At 37.6% G+C, this 17,153-nt stretch overlaps 5 protein-coding genes and 1 long non-coding RNA gene across 11 annotated transcripts in view; 5 read left to right on the top strand and 1 right to left on the bottom strand.

The window, feature by feature from the left end:
• The window catches only part of LOC119492642 (gastrula zinc finger protein XlCGF17.1-like), a 39,079-nt gene extending 28,809 nt beyond the window's left edge, over nucleotides 1-10,270 (top strand). Inside the window, exons 2-3 of one of the 4 annotated variants that reach the window (XM_037777231.1) lie at nucleotides 4,649-4,727; nucleotides 8,818-10,270. In XM_037777231.1, the coding sequence (XP_037633159.1) occupies nucleotides 4,649-4,727; nucleotides 8,818-9,772 (1,034 nt within the window). In that variant the 3' untranslated portion in view covers nucleotides 9,773-10,270. Of the gene's footprint in view, nucleotides 1-4,648; nucleotides 4,728-7,055; nucleotides 7,106-7,188; nucleotides 7,367-8,738 lie in introns of those variants that run through there. The other 3 variants (XM_037777230.1, XM_037777233.1, XM_037777232.1) reach the window with 3 other exon arrangements.
• Nucleotides 1-17,153, top strand: part of LOC119492638 (zinc finger protein 664-like) — a 59,570-nt gene that overhangs the window by 22,858 nt on the left and 19,559 nt on the right. The window lies entirely within an intron of this gene.
• On the top strand, nucleotides 835-13,037 carry LOC119492640 (zinc finger protein with KRAB and SCAN domains 8-like). 3 transcript variants are annotated; one of them, XM_037777228.1, is made up of 3 exons: nucleotides 852-1,180; nucleotides 1,330-1,926; nucleotides 3,120-3,513. In XM_037777228.1, the coding sequence occupies exons 1-3, from the start codon at nucleotides 1,009-1,011 to the stop codon at nucleotides 3,173-3,175; spliced, it is 825 nt and encodes a 274-aa protein (XP_037633156.1). In that variant the 5' UTR covers nucleotides 852-1,008; the 3' UTR covers nucleotides 3,176-3,513. The 3 variants fall into 3 exon arrangements, with proteins under 3 accessions (XP_037633154.1, XP_037633156.1, XP_037633155.1); XM_037777226.1 differs by lacking the exons at nucleotides 1,330-1,926; nucleotides 3,120-3,513 and adding an exon at nucleotides 11,303-13,037 and having other exon boundaries at nucleotides 835-1,180; XM_037777227.1 differs by having other exon boundaries at nucleotides 854-1,180; nucleotides 1,330-3,513.
• On the bottom strand, nucleotides 4,903-16,308 carry LOC119492650. Its single transcript, XR_005207822.1, has 3 exons — nucleotides 16,271-16,308; nucleotides 10,002-10,006; nucleotides 4,903-5,034 (listed from the first exon to the last, which is right to left on the bottom strand). It is a non-coding gene; the product is annotated as an uncharacterized LOC119492650 (long non-coding RNA).
• On the top strand, nucleotides 5,041-6,074 carry LOC119492648 (zinc finger protein 391-like). The gene has a single exon (XM_037777239.1). It carries the CDS (start codon nucleotides 5,244-5,246, stop codon nucleotides 6,036-6,038), a length of 795 nt encoding a protein of 264 aa, XP_037633167.1. The 5' UTR covers nucleotides 5,041-5,243; the 3' UTR covers nucleotides 6,039-6,074.
• Nucleotides 14,008-16,935, top strand: LOC119492646 (zinc finger protein 112-like). Its single transcript, XM_037777237.1, has 2 exons — nucleotides 14,008-14,320; nucleotides 14,486-16,935. Exons 1-2 carry the CDS (start codon nucleotides 14,155-14,157, stop codon nucleotides 15,448-15,450), a joined length of 1,131 nt encoding a protein of 376 aa, XP_037633165.1. The 5' UTR covers nucleotides 14,008-14,154; the 3' UTR covers nucleotides 15,451-16,935.

The raw sequence follows: 17,153 nt of genomic DNA on the forward strand, positions 1-17,153 counted from the left end.
ATTTCAGCAGGTAAAAGGGACCGAATGGGCTATAATCTGTCAAATATAATCCTCATGAATGAAATCAAACCATTCTGAGACAGAAAAACCTTTCCAGTCACAAGGTAGGAGCTGCAATCAGTTTTTGGCAGGTGAAAACAGTTTTTTATGGCTTTTAATGGCCCTTTAAAAGAATTTCAGCAGGTAAAAAGGACTGAGTGGGCTTTAATCTGTCAGATTTAATCCTCATGAATGAAATCAAACCATTCTGAGACAGAAAAAACTTTCCGGGCACAATTTAGGAGCTGCAAACAGTTTTTGGCAGGTGAAAACTGTATTGTAATGGTCCTTTAAAGGAATTTCAGCAGTTAAAAAGGACTGAGTGGGCTTTAATCTGTCAGATATAATCCTCATAAATGAATTAAAAAAACTCACTGAATCACTGAAACAGCTTTAAATCACAGCATTTTATGGTTTGTAGGTAGGTTAAATAATGAAGTCATATTTGCAAAATAGACCTTTTCTTTATTTGATATATAATCCATCCGTAAACCATGTTAATTACAGTCTAGTTTCAAAATAAAACAATGATTTTAGACATAGCTAAGCCTACCAAACACATATAAACATCAGAAACAAGAGCCTATAGTAGCCTATGCCTATATTCTCATGTAAATGTCATGCCTGGTTATATAAATAAACTGCAAACACTTCTTTAGCCACAATTGTAATTATTACTCGGTTACAATAAACGTTAAAGTTTCACAAAGACATACTTTTGCTATTACCATGGACATAAAGTTATGTGTATTTGCTCGTTGAGACTGTTTGATCCAGATAAAAGCAGCTGTAGACTTAAAGCGGAACGATAACTGACTTCCACTGTCGGAACTTTAACAGTGTGACATCCAGCGGAAGTAAACCACACAAACGCTAGTAGCATTAGCTCAATTAGCTGCATGCACGTATTGGATTTCCTGGAAGACGATATTATTGTCGTAGTGCAGCTAATTACTTCATTAAACAACAATGTCTTCAGTTGAGTATTTACGAGAGTTTGTCAACGAGCGACTAACTGTTGCTGCTGAAGAAATATTCAGAGTTTTTGAGAAAACTATCGTCGAGTACGAGGAAGAGATCGATCGTCAGCGCAAACTGTTGGATATCGTTTGGAAACCTGAAATAAATCTACACAGGATAGGTGTGTAAAACCTGTTCTTTGATATACTGACAAAGGAGTGTGACATGTAGCATCCTGATGGGTTAAATACACACTTTTAATTTAATTTGATGTCGTTTTTTCCTTTCATCACAGTAGTATCCTCTTCCTTTTGTTGTCTGTCCCTCCAGAGCTCCCACAGCAACATGTCTGCAAAGAGAAGGAGGTTCTCACAGACCAGCAGCTCTGTATTCAGGAGAGGAACTCCAGTCTGGACCAAGAGGACCCAGAGCCTCTACAAATTAAAGAGGAACAGGAGGAACTCTGCACCAGTCAGGAGGGAGAGCAGCTTGAGCAGGAGACTGAAACCTTTATGATGACTCCTACTTATGAGGAAAGTGATCACAGTGAAGATCAGACTCTGTACTTTAATCCTGACAAAAGTGCAGCAGAGACAGAGCTCCCAGCTAGCATGTGTATCACTTGGCTTAAAGATGAATCTGACTGGGAAAATCCTGAAGTATCAGAACCAAACAGTGACCACCAGCTCCTCTCTCACAACTCTCATGTAGCTGAGAGCCAAGATCAGAAAGAAGGCAAGAATGGAGACTCAGGATCAACTATTAAGTCTTTCAAATGCGACACCTGTGAGAAAACTTTTAAGAAAAAGTCACATTGGCAGAGACACCTGAGAATTCACACAGGCGAGAAGCCATACTCTTGCAACACGTGTGGGAAAAGATTCACGCAGAAATCAATATTGAACGGTCATATACGAATCCACTCAGGTGAGAAGCCGTATTCTTGTGAAATATGTGGGAAGGATTTCAGATGTAGCAGTAACCTGTTGAACCACATGAGAATCCACACAGGAGAAAAGCCGTTTACATGCAAAATATGTGGGAAAGACTTCCGACAGAGTAGTGAGTTGACATCCCACCTGAGAATCCACACAGGCGAAAAGCCATTTTCTTGCAGTACGTGTGGGAAAAGATTCACTCAGAAGTCAATATTGAACACTCATGTAAGAATCCATACAGGTGAGAAGCCATATTCTTGCAAAACGTGTGGGAAAGATTTCAGATGTAGCAGTCAGTTGATACGCCACATGAGAACACACATAGGTAAGAAGGAAGCCGTACCTTTGCCAGATCAATATTCTCTTTTACAATTTTTAGATACTTCAGCGGTATGAGTGGGTTTTGAACTCTCTAATGTTGAGGCTGAGAAACCCTCTCTTGTGGTGTTGGGTCACTTATTTAGTCATCCTACTAACTAGTTTTTTTTTGTCTGCATCATGTCATTAATTGAAATTTGAAATTAATTGAGAGAGCAGAAATGTTCAGATGCTTCAAGCTGCCAGGAGTTGTGAAGTCCATCACTCTGTTTTTTGCAAAAACTGTAAAACTAATTAAACCTATCTCCTCCCCCGTTTATTGCTCGATTGACACTATTTTTGCTACGCTTTCTTCAGACTGTCCTCTACAAATGATCCAGACAGATTTTTGAATTATTAAAAATTGAGCCCACAGTGCATCAAAATGTTTTACTTTAAACTGCTACTGCAAATGCTCGCTAAATAAATCTCCAATGTTCTTGAAAATAAATGACAAAATGTTGATGCCATGGTAGATGTTGTGTGGTGGATTAATTGTATCTCAAAAACTGAATGTTTGACAGTATTTTTAATTCTATCATGTAGGCTATTGCAGTCAATTGAAATAGAGCATCTTTAAACTTAAGTTTCCCACTTATTGAGCAATACATCTTTGTAAAAATAACAAATTACAGACATCTCTATGCTGTCTAGATGAAGTACACAAATTCTCCAAATGTTGTCTTGATAACTGAATTTTTGACACTACTTTGAAATCTGCCTTTACATGCACTCTTGGTGAGTGCCAGGGTTGGTGAAGTCATAAGGCCTTTCCCATTTCCCAGTTTGTACATCCTTGATTCCTTTCCTCGACTCATCTCCTCGCGTCTAAGTCCCTCCCACGGGAGATGCGAGCGGAGGAGGCGAGGACAGAGGAGTGAAGGCAACAGGCATTGCAACAAATGAGACATCTTTGCCTCGGAGCCGTCATTTTAATGCAACGTCAATTAAATGTGACTTGTGGCACAGCTGCATCAGACGTCCATTGTTTTGTTTTACCAATGTATTTTATGATCTCTCTCAGATGTGCATACATTGTTCATGACAACTTAAAGGCTATATTTACTAGTACTAATTCAATTCACAATGTGACATAATGCAACAAGAATGAACGGATGTTGGATCTTTAAATTACAGCCTTTATATATTGTATTGTGTTAAGCACTACAAATGTTTGTATGAAAAGTACTATACTGTACAAATAAAGAGTGGCATTATATGATTGAGTGATATATATTATACACACAACACACTCATGTCTATCTACAAGACAACATGAAATACAGAAAATTTGAATGTAAGAGAATGTTCTTGATATAATAATTTGCCGTCAGCAGCTGTTTGCACTTGATTGAATATTTTCCCACTAAAAAGTCACCAAAATGATGCAAAATCACATTTTTCCCAACAGTGAAGTTATTGGATATCCCACAAATATTCACCAAAGTGATGCAAAAGCACATTTTTCCAAACTTAGTGTTGGAGTATAACCAACAGGAGACCGTTGATGTGTCAAAACATTTTGGTGGCACTAAACTTTATAACAGCGAAGGTATTGAATATTTGTCAAAAGAAAAAAATCACAGACATGATGCAAAAGCACATTTTCCCTAAAATAACTGGTGTACTATTATCATGAAGAGACTAACGATGTGTGAAGGGCTTTTGGTAGCACTACACTGTATAACAGTGAAGTTACTGAATGTTTTTGTATCTCCTTTCGGCGTTGCACTCAGGTGAGAAGCCATATGTCAAATGTTTGACCTGTTAAATTAATATTATTTTTTCACTATGTTTATACACTACATACGTAGGTTATCTCAGTGGATGGATGTTGAAACTGAGAAACTCTCCTATAAATGTAAACGACTGACGCCTTAAATTATAAATATATATATTTTCTCCATCTCAACTAGCTGCTATAAAATAAAATGCTATATAACCTGACAGGGGCCATTTTACATGAGCACTTTCATGTTTTATACTTTAAATTAAATTTTTCTGATTGTAGTTTGGTACATTTACTAATATTTTTGAATGAATGGGTGTTTTTACACTGTGTTATTACTACTTTTACCTACCTGTGTAAAGTTCTTCCATCCTCGCTAAAAGACTGTTTTTATTTTACATGATTGTCTGCGAAATAGCTCTAAAAGTCATCAGTTAAATGTAGTAGTAAAGAGAAAAATAACCTAATTTGTCACTGTGAAATGAAGCAACACATGTACAACCCTAATGAAACAAGACAGAGGACTAAGATTTATATATGATCACTATACATATTATGGTACTAATTTGGTCACATGTCTGCATTTCTAGTGGTATAATATTCCCTTTGTTCTCTGTCCCTCCAGAGCTCCCACAGCAGCATGTCTGTAAGGAGGAGGAGGTTCTCACTGACCAGCAGCTCTGTATTCAGGAGAGGAACTCCAGTTAAAGAGGAACAGGAGGAACTCTGCATCAGTCAGGAGGGAGAGCAGCTTGAAGTGAAGCAAGAGACTGAGACCTTTATGTTGACTCCTACTGATGAGGAAAGTGACCACAGTGAAGATCAGACTCTGTACTTTAATCCTGACAAAAGTCAGAGTGTAGCAGAGACAGAGCTCCCAGCTAGCATGTGTATCAGTTGGCTAAAAAACGAATCTGACTGGGAAAATCCTGAAGTATCAGAACCAAACAGTGACCACCAGCTCCTCTCTCACAACTCTCATGTAGCTGAGAGCCAAGATCAGAAAGGAGGCTTTATGTTGACTTCTACTGATGAGGAATGTGACCACAAAGATCAGACTAAGGACTTGAATGCTGATAAAACTCTAAGTGAAGCAGAGACAGAGTCTGTAGTCAACATGCTAGTTATAAGCTCTGTGGTGTCAGAAGCACACAGTGACCACCAGCTCCTCTCTCACAACTCTCATGTAGCTGAGAGCCAAGATCAGAAAGAAGGCAAGAATGGAGACTGGATCAACTCTTAATGCAGAGCCAAAACTAAAGAAAATACGTCACAAAAGCAACAGTCACACTAACAATGTGAACAACTCTACAATGTCAACTATTCACTGTAATACTAGCACGGGTAAAAAGTTGTTCCAGTGTGATACTTGTGGGAAAGCTTTTAAGCATAAGTCATCACTGGACAGACACATGAGAACCCACACAGGTGAGAAGCCATATTCTTGCAACCCTTTTGGGGAAAAACTTAAGAAGGGACATCACAAAATGAAAAGTCCCAGTAACGATGTAAAAAACTTTACCATGTTAAAAATTCACCGTACTACTCCCACAGGTCTAGAAAAAAAGTCTTTAAAATGTGACGTTTGTGGAAAAGGTTTTAAATATAATTCAAAATTGCAGAGACACCTGTTAATCCACACAGATGAGAAGCCACATTCTTGCAAAACATGTGGAAAAGAGTTCAGATGTAGCAGTCACTTGACAGGCCACATGAGAACCCACACAGGTGAGAAGCCGTACCTTTGCAAGAGCTGCGGGAAACGATTTGGTGACATTTCATCATTGAACAGGCACATGAGAATCCACACAGGTGAGAAGCCGCACTCTTGCAAAATGTGTGGAACAAATTTCAGACGTAATAGTTGCTTGTTGGTCCACATGAGAAGAGCCCACACTGGTGAGACGCCGTACCGTTGCAAGATCTGTGGGAAAAAATTCTTTGATGCGTGTGTATTGTCAAGCCATAAAAGATATTTGCATTGTAATGGAAATTCTGTCAATTTTCCTAGATGAGTCCTAATGAACGTTGAAATAAAGATCTCAAACAGATGAAATGTCTTTGTTGTATTTTATTCTTATAAGAAGAGGCACTGGTTATACAGAGTCACACAGAGTCTGCAGAAGACTGCCTGCAGGAGATTATTACAATGTGATTATATAGAAATCTACAACGGAGTGTGGGAAAAGGAGTAGTTTTACACAGATAAGGAGTTGTTTCACACAGTGTCCCAGTAGAAAGTCAACACTCAGTACATAAAAAATGTAAGTGGAAATTTAACAAGACTAAATAAATAAGGGAATTAATACAAAGATACATTAATTTAAAACAAATTAAACAATCTAAAGCAAATTAAAACAAATGCTTTATGGAATGGGCCCCAGTTCTAGTGGTTCATGGTCAGAACGCAGAGGAATTCACAGAAGTGAGGGGCCACATAATTTTAGCACATCAAGGAAAAGTTTTAACCAAATCACATACTTGATTTGAGGATCAATATACACAGGAGAAACCATAGAGCTGAAACTCCTGTGGAGACGTGTTCACCAGCAAAATTAAGTAATAGCTACATCTCTAATGAAATGGATACAATTCCCCATTGAGTAATACAGAGTATAAAAAAATATACCAGATATAAAAAAATAACAGGAGAATATAAAATGAATATAATGCAGGGTAACAACTGAGATACGGGACTATTAAAAATGTGAATATAGTGCTGGATAATAAAATATAGGAGATATAGATATTAAGAAATTTCAAATATGTAATATAATGCGGGATAAGAACTGAGGTAGAGATTTTTTTTGTTTTTTTAAATAGACTAAAGTGCAGAATATGTTTATATGTTATAAATATAACATATATGAATAAGTTAATATGTTTTCATTTTAAATAATTTCTTTGAAATAGCTCGAAAATACATCAGTTAAATGTAGGAGTAAAAGAAAAAATAACCTGTTTCCCTGTAAAATTAAAGCAGCACACATGTACAACTCCAATTGAAAACGGAACCAAAAGCTTGCTCACTTCCACTGTCGGAGCTTAACAGTGTGACATCCAGCGGAAGTAAACAACACAAGTAAGTGCTAGTAGCGTTAGTCAGCTGCTTGTTTCTGCTGGAAGACGAGTCGTTGCGCATCTGTTTCATTTGTAATTAATTAAACAAGAATGTCTTCAGTTGAGTATCTGAGAGAGTTTGTCAACGAGCGACTAACTGCTGCTGCTGAAGAAATATTCAGAGTTTTTAATAAAACTATCTTCGAGTACGAGGAAGAGATCGATCGCCAGCGAAGACTGTTGGATGTCGTTTGGAAACCTGAAATCAAATTACGGAGAATAGGTGTGTAAAACTGGTCTTTCAAAAATAGTAACAGAGGAGTATGGTTTCACATTCAGCCCAGCAAATCAGCCTTTCAGACATGTTAATATACAGTATAGGCCTACTGCCCCATTTTTAGTTAAAATGAAAGTCTAATTTATTTTATATATTTTTATTTTGCACAGTTTAAAACTACACAACATAACAAAAAATAAATAATAATATACGTGCAGGAAGAGGCAAAAAACCCACTGGGCTTATCTGAAGCCTCCACCTAGAGGCAAGATTAATATAAAGAAATAACATGAGTAATAACAAACAATTAGAAAAAGATATATATAATAACAATAACAATACAGTAAATATATATATAAAAAAAGACAATCTCTAATCTCTCCTTTAAAGTTAAAATAATTAAGTCATTGCAATTTCTCATGCTTTTATTGTATTCTTTGACGAACTACTCTTCAATACCTAATCTTTCAATATGTATTGTCATTTGCAAATATTTGATTCTACACACACAACATTAAAAAAACAACTCTATGGAATAAATCTATATATGGTGTACTAACATAACATGAAAAGTATAAATTGATAGAGAAGTAATTAGCTATACTCATTTACATTCACCCCAGACAGTGTTTTTTTTTTTTTTTGCTGCCATCCCCTTTAAACCCAGCTGTTAAAAATGTTAAATAAAAATAAACGTACTCATTTATTGTCTATTTAACCATATAATAATATAAACCGCATATAAAAATGTAAACTATACATGCTTATCATGCTTTATGTCATTGCAATGAATCATACTATACAGCTAGCTACTGTATCGTTGCAGTATCTGGTCTCTCTGTTAGCATACTAAAACTACGTTGATTTCAAAAGTACGTTTTTGTTTTAACCACAGTCTTTAATTGAAATAAATTATATTTTAAGCATTAATCTGTTGTTGCAACAAGTATTTAGTATCACTGATTTAATGTCTTTATATTTGAGACCAATCTCAAAATAACATTCTATGAACCTCTCCCACGGGTCTGTGCGCTCCAGAGAGCGGAACAGCTGCTCTTGCAGCGAACAGCTGCTCTTGCAGCGAACAGCTGCATGCGTTTCTCGTGGTGAGCCCTGGCTGCAAAACAAATTTCCCCTCATGGTACAATAAAGATAACTTAACCTAACCATTGTTTTCATGATGCCAAACTGACCCAGAGGTACATTAACATTTGCAAAATCTCGCAAAGGTACACCTTTAAACTTTGTTTTTTTCCCCCTCCATGTCCCTCCCCGGGCTCCATTTAAAAACAGGAGTAAATATACAAAAATGTTATCTTCTGAGATGTCTGTTTTTCTCACAGTAGTATCCTATTGCTTTTTTTCTCTGTCCCTCCAGAGCTCCCACAGCAACTTGTCTGTATGGAGAAGGAGGTTCTCGCTGACCAGCAGCTCTGTATTCAGGAGTGGAACTCCAGTCTGGACCAAGAGGACCCAGAGCCTCCACAGATTAAAGAGGAACAGAAGGAACTCTGCGTCAGTCAGGAGGGAGAGCAGCTTGTACTGAAGCAGGAGACGGAGACCTTTATGTTGACTCTTACTGATGAGGAAAGTGACCACAGTGAAGATCAGACTCTGGACTTGAGGTTCGATGAATCTCGGAGTGTGGTGGAGGAAAAGCCTCTAAGCTACATTTCAGTTATAAGCGCTGTAGTATCAGAACCAAACAGTGACCACCAGCTCCTCTCTCACAACTCTCATATAGAGAGCCAAGATCAGAGAGGAGGCAAGAATAGAGACTCAGGATCAACTAGAAATGCAGAGCCAAAACTAAAGAAAAGACATAACAAAAGCACAAGTCACAGTAACAATGTAAACAACTCTAACTTGCATAAGATTCACCGTAATACTCACACAGGTAAACAGTGTTTCAAATGTGACACATGTGGGAAAGCTTTTCAGTTTGAGTCCTATTTGTATAGACACCTGAAAATCCACACAGGTGAGAAGCCATATTCTTGCAAAATGTGTGGAAAAGATTTTCGATATAATAGTGTCTTGTTATGCCACATAAGAACCCACACAGGTGAGAAGCTGTATTCTTGCAACACCTGTGGGAAAAGATACTGTCGGACAAACGATTTAAAGACTCATATAAGAAGCCATACAGGTGAGAAGCCATATATGTGCAAAACCTGTGGAAAATATTTCAGATCTCACAGTTACTTGATGGGCCACATGAAAACCCACACAGGTGAGAAGCCATATTCTTGCAACACATGTGGAAAAGATTTCAGACGCAATAATGGCTTGTTGGTCCACATTAGAAGAGCCCACACTGGTGAGAAGCCATACCTTTGCAAGATCTGTGGGGAAAGATGCTTTGATTCGTCTCATTTGGCAAAGCATATAAGATCGCATACAAGCAGTTAGCCTTGTATTTGAAAAATATGTGGGAGACCATTCAGGTTCATGGTCAAAACATAAAAACTCACAAAAGTGAGGAGCCACATAATTGCAGCACTTGTGGGAAAAGTTTTAGTCAAATCACAGACTTGATAAAACACCTGAAGATCAATATACACAGGAGAAACCAACAAGCTGAAACTGCTGTGGAGACTTGTTCACTAGTATGTAATACAGTTTTGTTTTTTGTAATAACTACGTCTTTGTAACTGAATGTATGTAATCCCCATTGAAAGGAGGTCACAATGTCTAACTGTAATGAAGTGATGCATTTATAACAATGCCATCAAGTTTTGTTAAACTAACCTAGTTTTTCCTTCATATTACTGCATTATCATCAGTAATCATCATTTCTGTTGGCAACATTATTGCTTCTTTGAAAAATCTTTGTTGCACATGAGTTCATAGCTCCTACGAAAGTAGGTCTCCTACTTTTGAAAATATTAAATGTCGTGAAAAACAAAAGTTTTGTTATTTTACCACTTTGTTCAGTTTGTTTTTCTGCATTTGGTGGATGAAATTATTCTTGACTTTCTCGCTGGACTGGAGAGTTTTTCAGACACTATCGGAGCATTTAATTCTAAAAAGTGACAAGCGACAAATGTTGCAATTTATTCAAACCATCAGGTTGAAAGCGGAGAAATCTCCACTACAAAAATGCTATTTACACATTATAACCTTAGTTACACTAACGGGCCAATGTGCATGAGTACTTTCACATTTCTTACTTTAAATTAAATTTTTCTGATATTAATTTGGCATGTTTAATAACATATGCAGGGGTATTTTTACACTGTATTATTGCTACTTTTACTTAGGTGTATTAAGTCCTTCCATCCATGCTATTATGTTTTTTATTTATTTATTTAAAATAATTTAATTGAAATAGTTCGAAAATACATCAGTTAAATGTAGTGGTACAGAGAAAATAACGTATTTTTCCCCCCTGTGGAATGAAGCAGGAGAGATGTTCAACATCAAGTGAAAACGGGAGGAAAGGCTAGCTCACTTCCACTGTCGGAACTTAACAGTGTGACACCTAGCGGAAGTAAACAACACAAGCGGAAGTAAACAACACAAGCACTAGTAGCGTTAGCTGCATGCCCAGATTTAATCAGCTGGAAGACAACATTGAAGTCGTAGCGCAGATATTTAATTTGTAATTAAGCAAAGATGTCTTCAGTTAAGCAGAGAGTTTGCTGCTGCTGAAGAAATAATTGCAGTTTTTTAATAAAACTATCTTCAAGTACGAGGAAGAGATCGATCGTCAGCGCAAACTGTTGGATATCGTTTGGAGACACGACATGAAGTTCCACAGGATCACGTTAGGTGTGTAAAGCTTAAGTATTTTAATACCACAACACATAGGAATTCAATTTATATAAAATCCGAATGGTTTAGTTAGCCTATATACTGGCACTAATGTATTCACATGTAGGTATTTTCTTCTTTATCATCACAGTAGTATCCTCTTCCTTTTGTTGTCTGTCCCTCCAGAGCTCCCACAGCAACATGTCTGTAAGGAGGAGGAGGTTCTCGCTGACCAGCAGCTCTGTATTCAGGAGAGGAACTCCAGTCTGGACCAAGAGGACCCAGAGCCTCCACAGATTAAAGAGGAAGAGGAGGAACTCTGCATCAGTCAGGAGGAAGAGCAGCTTGAACTGAAGCAGGAGACTGAGACCTTTATGTTGACTCCTACTGATGATGAAAGTGATCACAGTGAAGATCAGACTCTGTACTTTAATCCTGACAAAAGTCAGAGCGCAACAGAGACAGAGCTTCCAGCTAGCATGTGTATCAGTTGGCTTAAAGACGAATCTGACTGGGAAAATCCTGAAGTATCAGAACCAAACAATGACCGCCAGCTCCTCTCTCACAACTCTCATGTCGCTGAGAGCCAAGATCAGAAAGAAGGCGAGAATGCAGACTCAGGATCAACTAGTAATGCAGAACCAAAACAAAGGAAAAGCCCTCACAAAAGCAATATTCACACTAACAATGTATGTAACCCTATGTTAAAGACTCACTGTAATACTCACACAGGCAAAAAGCCTTTAGAATGTGACACATGTGGGAAAGTATTTAGGTATCAGTCAAAGTTGCAGAGACACCTGAGAATCCATACAGGTGAGAAGCCATTTTCTTGCAGCACCTGTGGAACAAGATTCAGTGAGACATCATTATTGAATGTTCACATGAGAATCCACACAGGTGAGAAGCCGTATTCTTGTAACACCTGTGGGAAAAGATACTGTCGGTCAAACGATTTGCAGACTCATATAAGAACCCACACAGGTGAGAAGCCATATTTATGCAAAACCTGTGGAAAATATTTCAGATCTCACAGTTACTTGATGGGCCACATGAGAATCCACACAGGTGAGAAGCCATATTCTTGCAAAACATGTGGAAAAGATTTTGGACGTAATGATGGCTTGTTGGTCCACATTAGAAGAGCCCACACTGGTGAGAAGCCATACCTTTGCAAGATCTGTGGGGAAAGATGCTTTGATTCGTCTCATTTGGCAAAGCATATAAAATTGCATACAGGCAGTTAGCCTTGTATTTGCAAAATATGTGGGAGACAATTCAGTTCTAGTGGTTCATGGTCAAAACACAAGAACTCACAGAAGTATGGAGCCACTTAATTGCAGCACTTGAAGGAAAAGTTTTACTGAAATCACACTTGAAAAAGCACCTCAGGATCAAAATAGCTGAAACTGCTGTGGAGATTTGTTCACAGTATGTAATACACTTGTGGATTTGCAATAGCTACATCTTGTAACTGAATATATATAATTCCCCATTGAGAGGAGGTCATAATGTGTTATTGTGATGTACATTTTCAAAAATGCCATCAAGTTTTGTTAAACTACTTTTGTTTTTCCTTCATATTACTGCATTACTCATTTCTGTTGGTAACATCATTTCTTTGAAACAATCATAAATCCCAAATCTTTCAAAAATCTTTGTTGCATGAGTTCATAGTTCCTACAAAAGTATGATCAATGCCCAAAGGGATGTGGGCAACAGAATGCAATTTTTTGATCTCATGTAATTACTACTATTATAGCTTTGTAAGGTGATGATTTAAGAATACCGCAGCTTCACCCTGAAGTCTAAACCTATGAGCATTGATTGTCCTCAGACGACCAAGAGTGCATGTAAATTCCACACGGATATGAAATCTTGAACACTTCAAATAAAAAGACAGTTTTGAGGTATTCTTTGATTACTGCCCTTTTTATCATCTTATATTTCTACTTTACTACATTTTACAGGCATTTTTTTTTTTACTTTTTAGGCCACTACAATTACTTGACAGCTATAGTTATTTTGCTGATAAGGATGTTTACATCCAAAAACCTATAGTGAGCTTATTACGTATGAAGCCTTGTTGAAATATCCATTAGTATGTGAACCAGGTAAAAAATTCCACCTCAATTATGTACTACAAAAATGCTATTTACAAATTATAACTGCAGTAACACCGACAGGCCAATGTGAATGAATACTTTCACGTTTCATACTTTGAATTAACTTTTTTCTGACACTAATTTGGCATGTTTACTAACATATGCATGGGGGTATTTTTACACTGTGTTATTGCTACTTTTACTTACCTGTGTTAAGTCCTTCCAGGGTCTGAAATTAACCTTTTTCCTCACCTGCCCCTTTGGCCGGTCACTAAACATTTCTACCGGCCACTCAATTTCTTTTGTCTGCCACTTCTGAACTCTAGCTTGAACACTTTAAAATTGTAAACACTGTGTCAGTGGTAACCAGACTGTAGAATTCTGAATATATCATGTAACCTTATAACCTTATACTACCTATATAAGTAATATAAATTAATATTTAATTTATGCTTTAGAATTGCTTTTTAAAAAATAATATTTCTTAATATAAGGAAAACCTGTCTGCCATGGTGGCAGGTGACCTGAATTCTGTACCTGCCACAGCCAACATTTACCGTTATTTGGCAAGTGGCAGGTGCTAATTTCATTCCCTGAGTCCTTCCATCCCTGCTATTGTGTTTTTTTATTTAAAATAATTTATTTGAAATAATTCGAAAAGACACCAGTTAACTGTATTAGTAGAGAAAATAACCTATTTTTTTTTCTGTGGAATGAATCAAGAGAGATGTTCAACTTCAAGTGAAAACGGAAGGAAAGGCCAGCTCACTTCCACTGCCGGAACTTAACAGTGTGACACCCAGCGGAAGTAAACAACACAAGCGGAAGTAAACAACACAAAGCGCTAGTAGCGTTAGCTGCATGGACGTGTTGAATTAGCTGGAAGAAGATATTATAGCCGTAGCGCAGATAATCATTTGTAATTAAGCAACAATGTCTTCAGTTGAATATTTGAGAGCGTTTGTAAACCAGCGACTAACTGCTGCTGCTGAAGAAATATTTATAGTTATTGAAAAAGCTATCTTCGAGTACGAGGAAGAGATCGATCGTCAGCGCAAACGGTTGGATATCGAAATGAAGTTCCACAGGATCACGTTAGGTGTGTACAAGTTAATTGTTTTAATACCTCAAAACAGAGGAAATCTATTTATGTAAAATCCAAATTGTTTAGTTAGCCTACTGGCACTAATTTATTCGCATGTAGGCATTTTATTCCTCTCCCATCACAGTAGTATCCTCTTCATTTTGTTCTCTGTCCCTCCAGAGCTCCCACAGCAACATGGCTGTAAGGAGGAGGAGGTTCTCGCTGACCAGCAGCTCTGTATTCAGGAGAGGAACTCCAGTCTGGACCAAGAGGACCCAGAGCCTCCACAGATTAAAGAGGAACAGGAGGAACTCTGCATCAATCAGGAGGGAGAGCAGCTTGAACTGAAGCAGGAGACTGAGACCTTTATGTTGACTCCTCATGATGAGGAAAGTGACCACAGTGAAGATCAGACTCTGTACTTTAATCCTGATAAAAGTCAGAGTGCAGCAGAGACAGAGCTCCCAGCTAGCATGTGTAATAGTTGGCTAAAAAACGAATCTGACTGGGAAAATCCTGAAATATCAGAACCAAACAGTGACCACCAGCTCCTCTCTCACAACTTTCATGTAGCTGAGAGCCAAGATCAGAAAGAAGGCAAGAATGGAGACTCAGGATCAACTAGTAATGCAGAACCAGAACAAAGGAAAAGCCCTCACAAAAGCAACATCCACACTAACAATGAATGTAACCCTACTATGTTAAATATTCACTGTAATACTCACAAAAAGCCTTTAGAATGTGACAGATGTGGGAAAGTTTTTAGGTATAAGTCAAAACTGCAGAGACACCTGAGAATCCATACAGGTGAGAAGCCATTTTCTTGCAGCATCTGTGGTAAAGGATTCATTGAGACATCATTATTGACTGTTCACATGAGAATCCATACAGGTGAGAAGCCATATTCTTGCAAAACATGTGGAAAAGGTTTCATACGCAGTTGTGGCTTGTTAGACCACATGAGAACTCACACCGGTGAGAAGCCGTATACTTGCAAAAAATGCGGGAAAGGTTTCAAATGGAGTAGTTGTTTAAAACTCCACATGAGAACACACTCAGGTGAGAGACCATATACTTGCAAAACATGTGGGAGAGATTTCAAATCTAGCAGTAACTTAAAAGGCCACGAGAACTCACACAGGTGAAATGCTATATAACTGCAGCACAGAGGTTTCAGTTTGAGTTAGAAGAGAGAAGCTATGTACTTAAAAAAAACGTGGATGGGTTTTTTTATTTTAGTAAAAAGATGTATAACCTCGCAGTAGGTGCATCTTAGTATTTACATACATGACAATATGTTTAAGTAAAATAATTTTCTCAAAACAATCAGTCTTCCATATCTTGGGGATATTTGTTTCACAGTTAGTGCACAGTAGTGGCTGTTAATCTTGTGATTTTTTGTCAGTAGTTCTGGTGTGCAATCAATTCAAAACTCTGACCGGCTGATCTAGATACAACCTGATGGACAGGAAACAAGACAAAAAATAGCATCACTTTTGTAATCTAAACATTTATACGATCTATAGTTAGAGTAGATACTTTGAAAGTTTAAGCTAGCTAGCTTTTTACCACACTTTGTTTTGTTATACTTGTTGAAATTCACTATGTACTGACAAAAAAAGAAAAAAATCCGGGATCTGTGGCTGTCGTAGGACTGTAATAAGCCCGTCCAATAATTTAATTTGGTCCGAATGAAATGATTGGATGGGCTGCCTGCCTGCCTGGCACACTCTGCCGTTGCACTCACTGTGCATCTTCCACAAGCTACTAAGTTCTCAACTGTAAGTACTAACAACATGTTCATTGTTTACATTCATTATGTTTACGTTCATAATGATAATTCTGGAGGAGTTCAAAATTAATCTGACCATGAAAATTCGGAAGCACCAGAACCAAACAGTGACCTCCAGCTCCTCTCTCACAACTCTCATGTAGCTGAGAGCCAAGATCAGAAAGGAGGCAAACATGGAGACTCAGGATCAACTAGAAATGCAGAGCCAAAATCACATAAAAGACATCACAAAAGCACCAGTCACAGTAACAATGTATGCAACTCTACCATGGCAGAAATTCCCCCTAATACTTACACAGTGACAATCTGGGAAAGCTTTTCAGTGTCAAAATTGGATATACACTTGAGAATCCACACAGGTGAGTAGCCTTATTTATGTGAAACATAAGATTTATATTTTAATACGGACTTAACAGTCCACATGAGAATGCACACTGGTGACAAGCCATATTTTTGGCAGCACTTGTGGGAAAAGATTCAGTCGTACATCAGAATTGAAAAGTCACACGGTTGAAAAACCGTACATTTGCAAGATCTGTGGGAAATTTTACTTTTATATATCTGATTTGGTAAAGTATATAAGATTGCATACTGGCAAGTAGCTTTATAATTGTAAAATATATGGAAGACGTTTCAGTTCTAGTGGATCATGGTCAAAACACAAGAACACACAGAAGTGAAGACCCACATTATTGCAGCACTTGAAGGACATTTTTTTACTCAAATCATTTACTTGGAAAAAAAAACACCTGAGGATCAATATACACGGGAGAAACCATTGAGCTGAAACTGCCGTGGAGATGTGTTCACTAGCTGAATGAAATACCCTTTTGCAATCGCTACATAATTTAATTTCTACAATTTCCCATTGAGAAGAGGTCACAATGTCTTATTATAATGAAGTAGTGCATTGGCAACAATGCCATCAAGTTTTGGTGAACTAACCTTTTTCTTAATATTACTGCATTACTTGAATTTTTTATGGGCAACAGTATTCCTTTGAAACAATTAATTTCTCATTGGGAGACTCCCAACTTTGAAAACAATATTGGACGC

This window comes from Sebastes umbrosus, chromosome 8, assembly GCF_015220745.1.
Source record: "Sebastes umbrosus isolate fSebUmb1 chromosome 8, fSebUmb1.pri, whole genome shotgun sequence".
Classification (NCBI taxonomy): Eukaryota; Metazoa; Chordata; class Actinopteri; order Perciformes; family Sebastidae; genus Sebastes; species Sebastes umbrosus.

Excerpts from the sequence above, each read along its gene's own strand:
- LOC119492640 (XM_037777226.1), top strand. The coding sequence starts at position 1,009 with ATGTCTTCAGTTGAGTATTTACGAGAGTTTGTCAACGAGCGACTAACT. Across the intron at positions 1,181-11,302 it reads AATAAATCTACACAGGATAG|AGCTCCCACAGCAACATGTC; the intron begins GTGTGTAAAACC and ends CTGTCCCTCCAG.
- LOC119492648 (XM_037777239.1), top strand. The coding sequence starts at position 5,244 with ATGGAGACTGGATCAACTCTTAATGCAGAGCCAAAACTAAAGAAAATA.
- LOC119492646 (XM_037777237.1), top strand. The coding sequence starts at position 14,155 with ATGTCTTCAGTTGAATATTTGAGAGCGTTTGTAAACCAGCGACTAACT. Across the intron at positions 14,321-14,485 it reads GTTCCACAGGATCACGTTAG|AGCTCCCACAGCAACATGGC; the intron begins GTGTGTACAAGT and ends CTGTCCCTCCAG.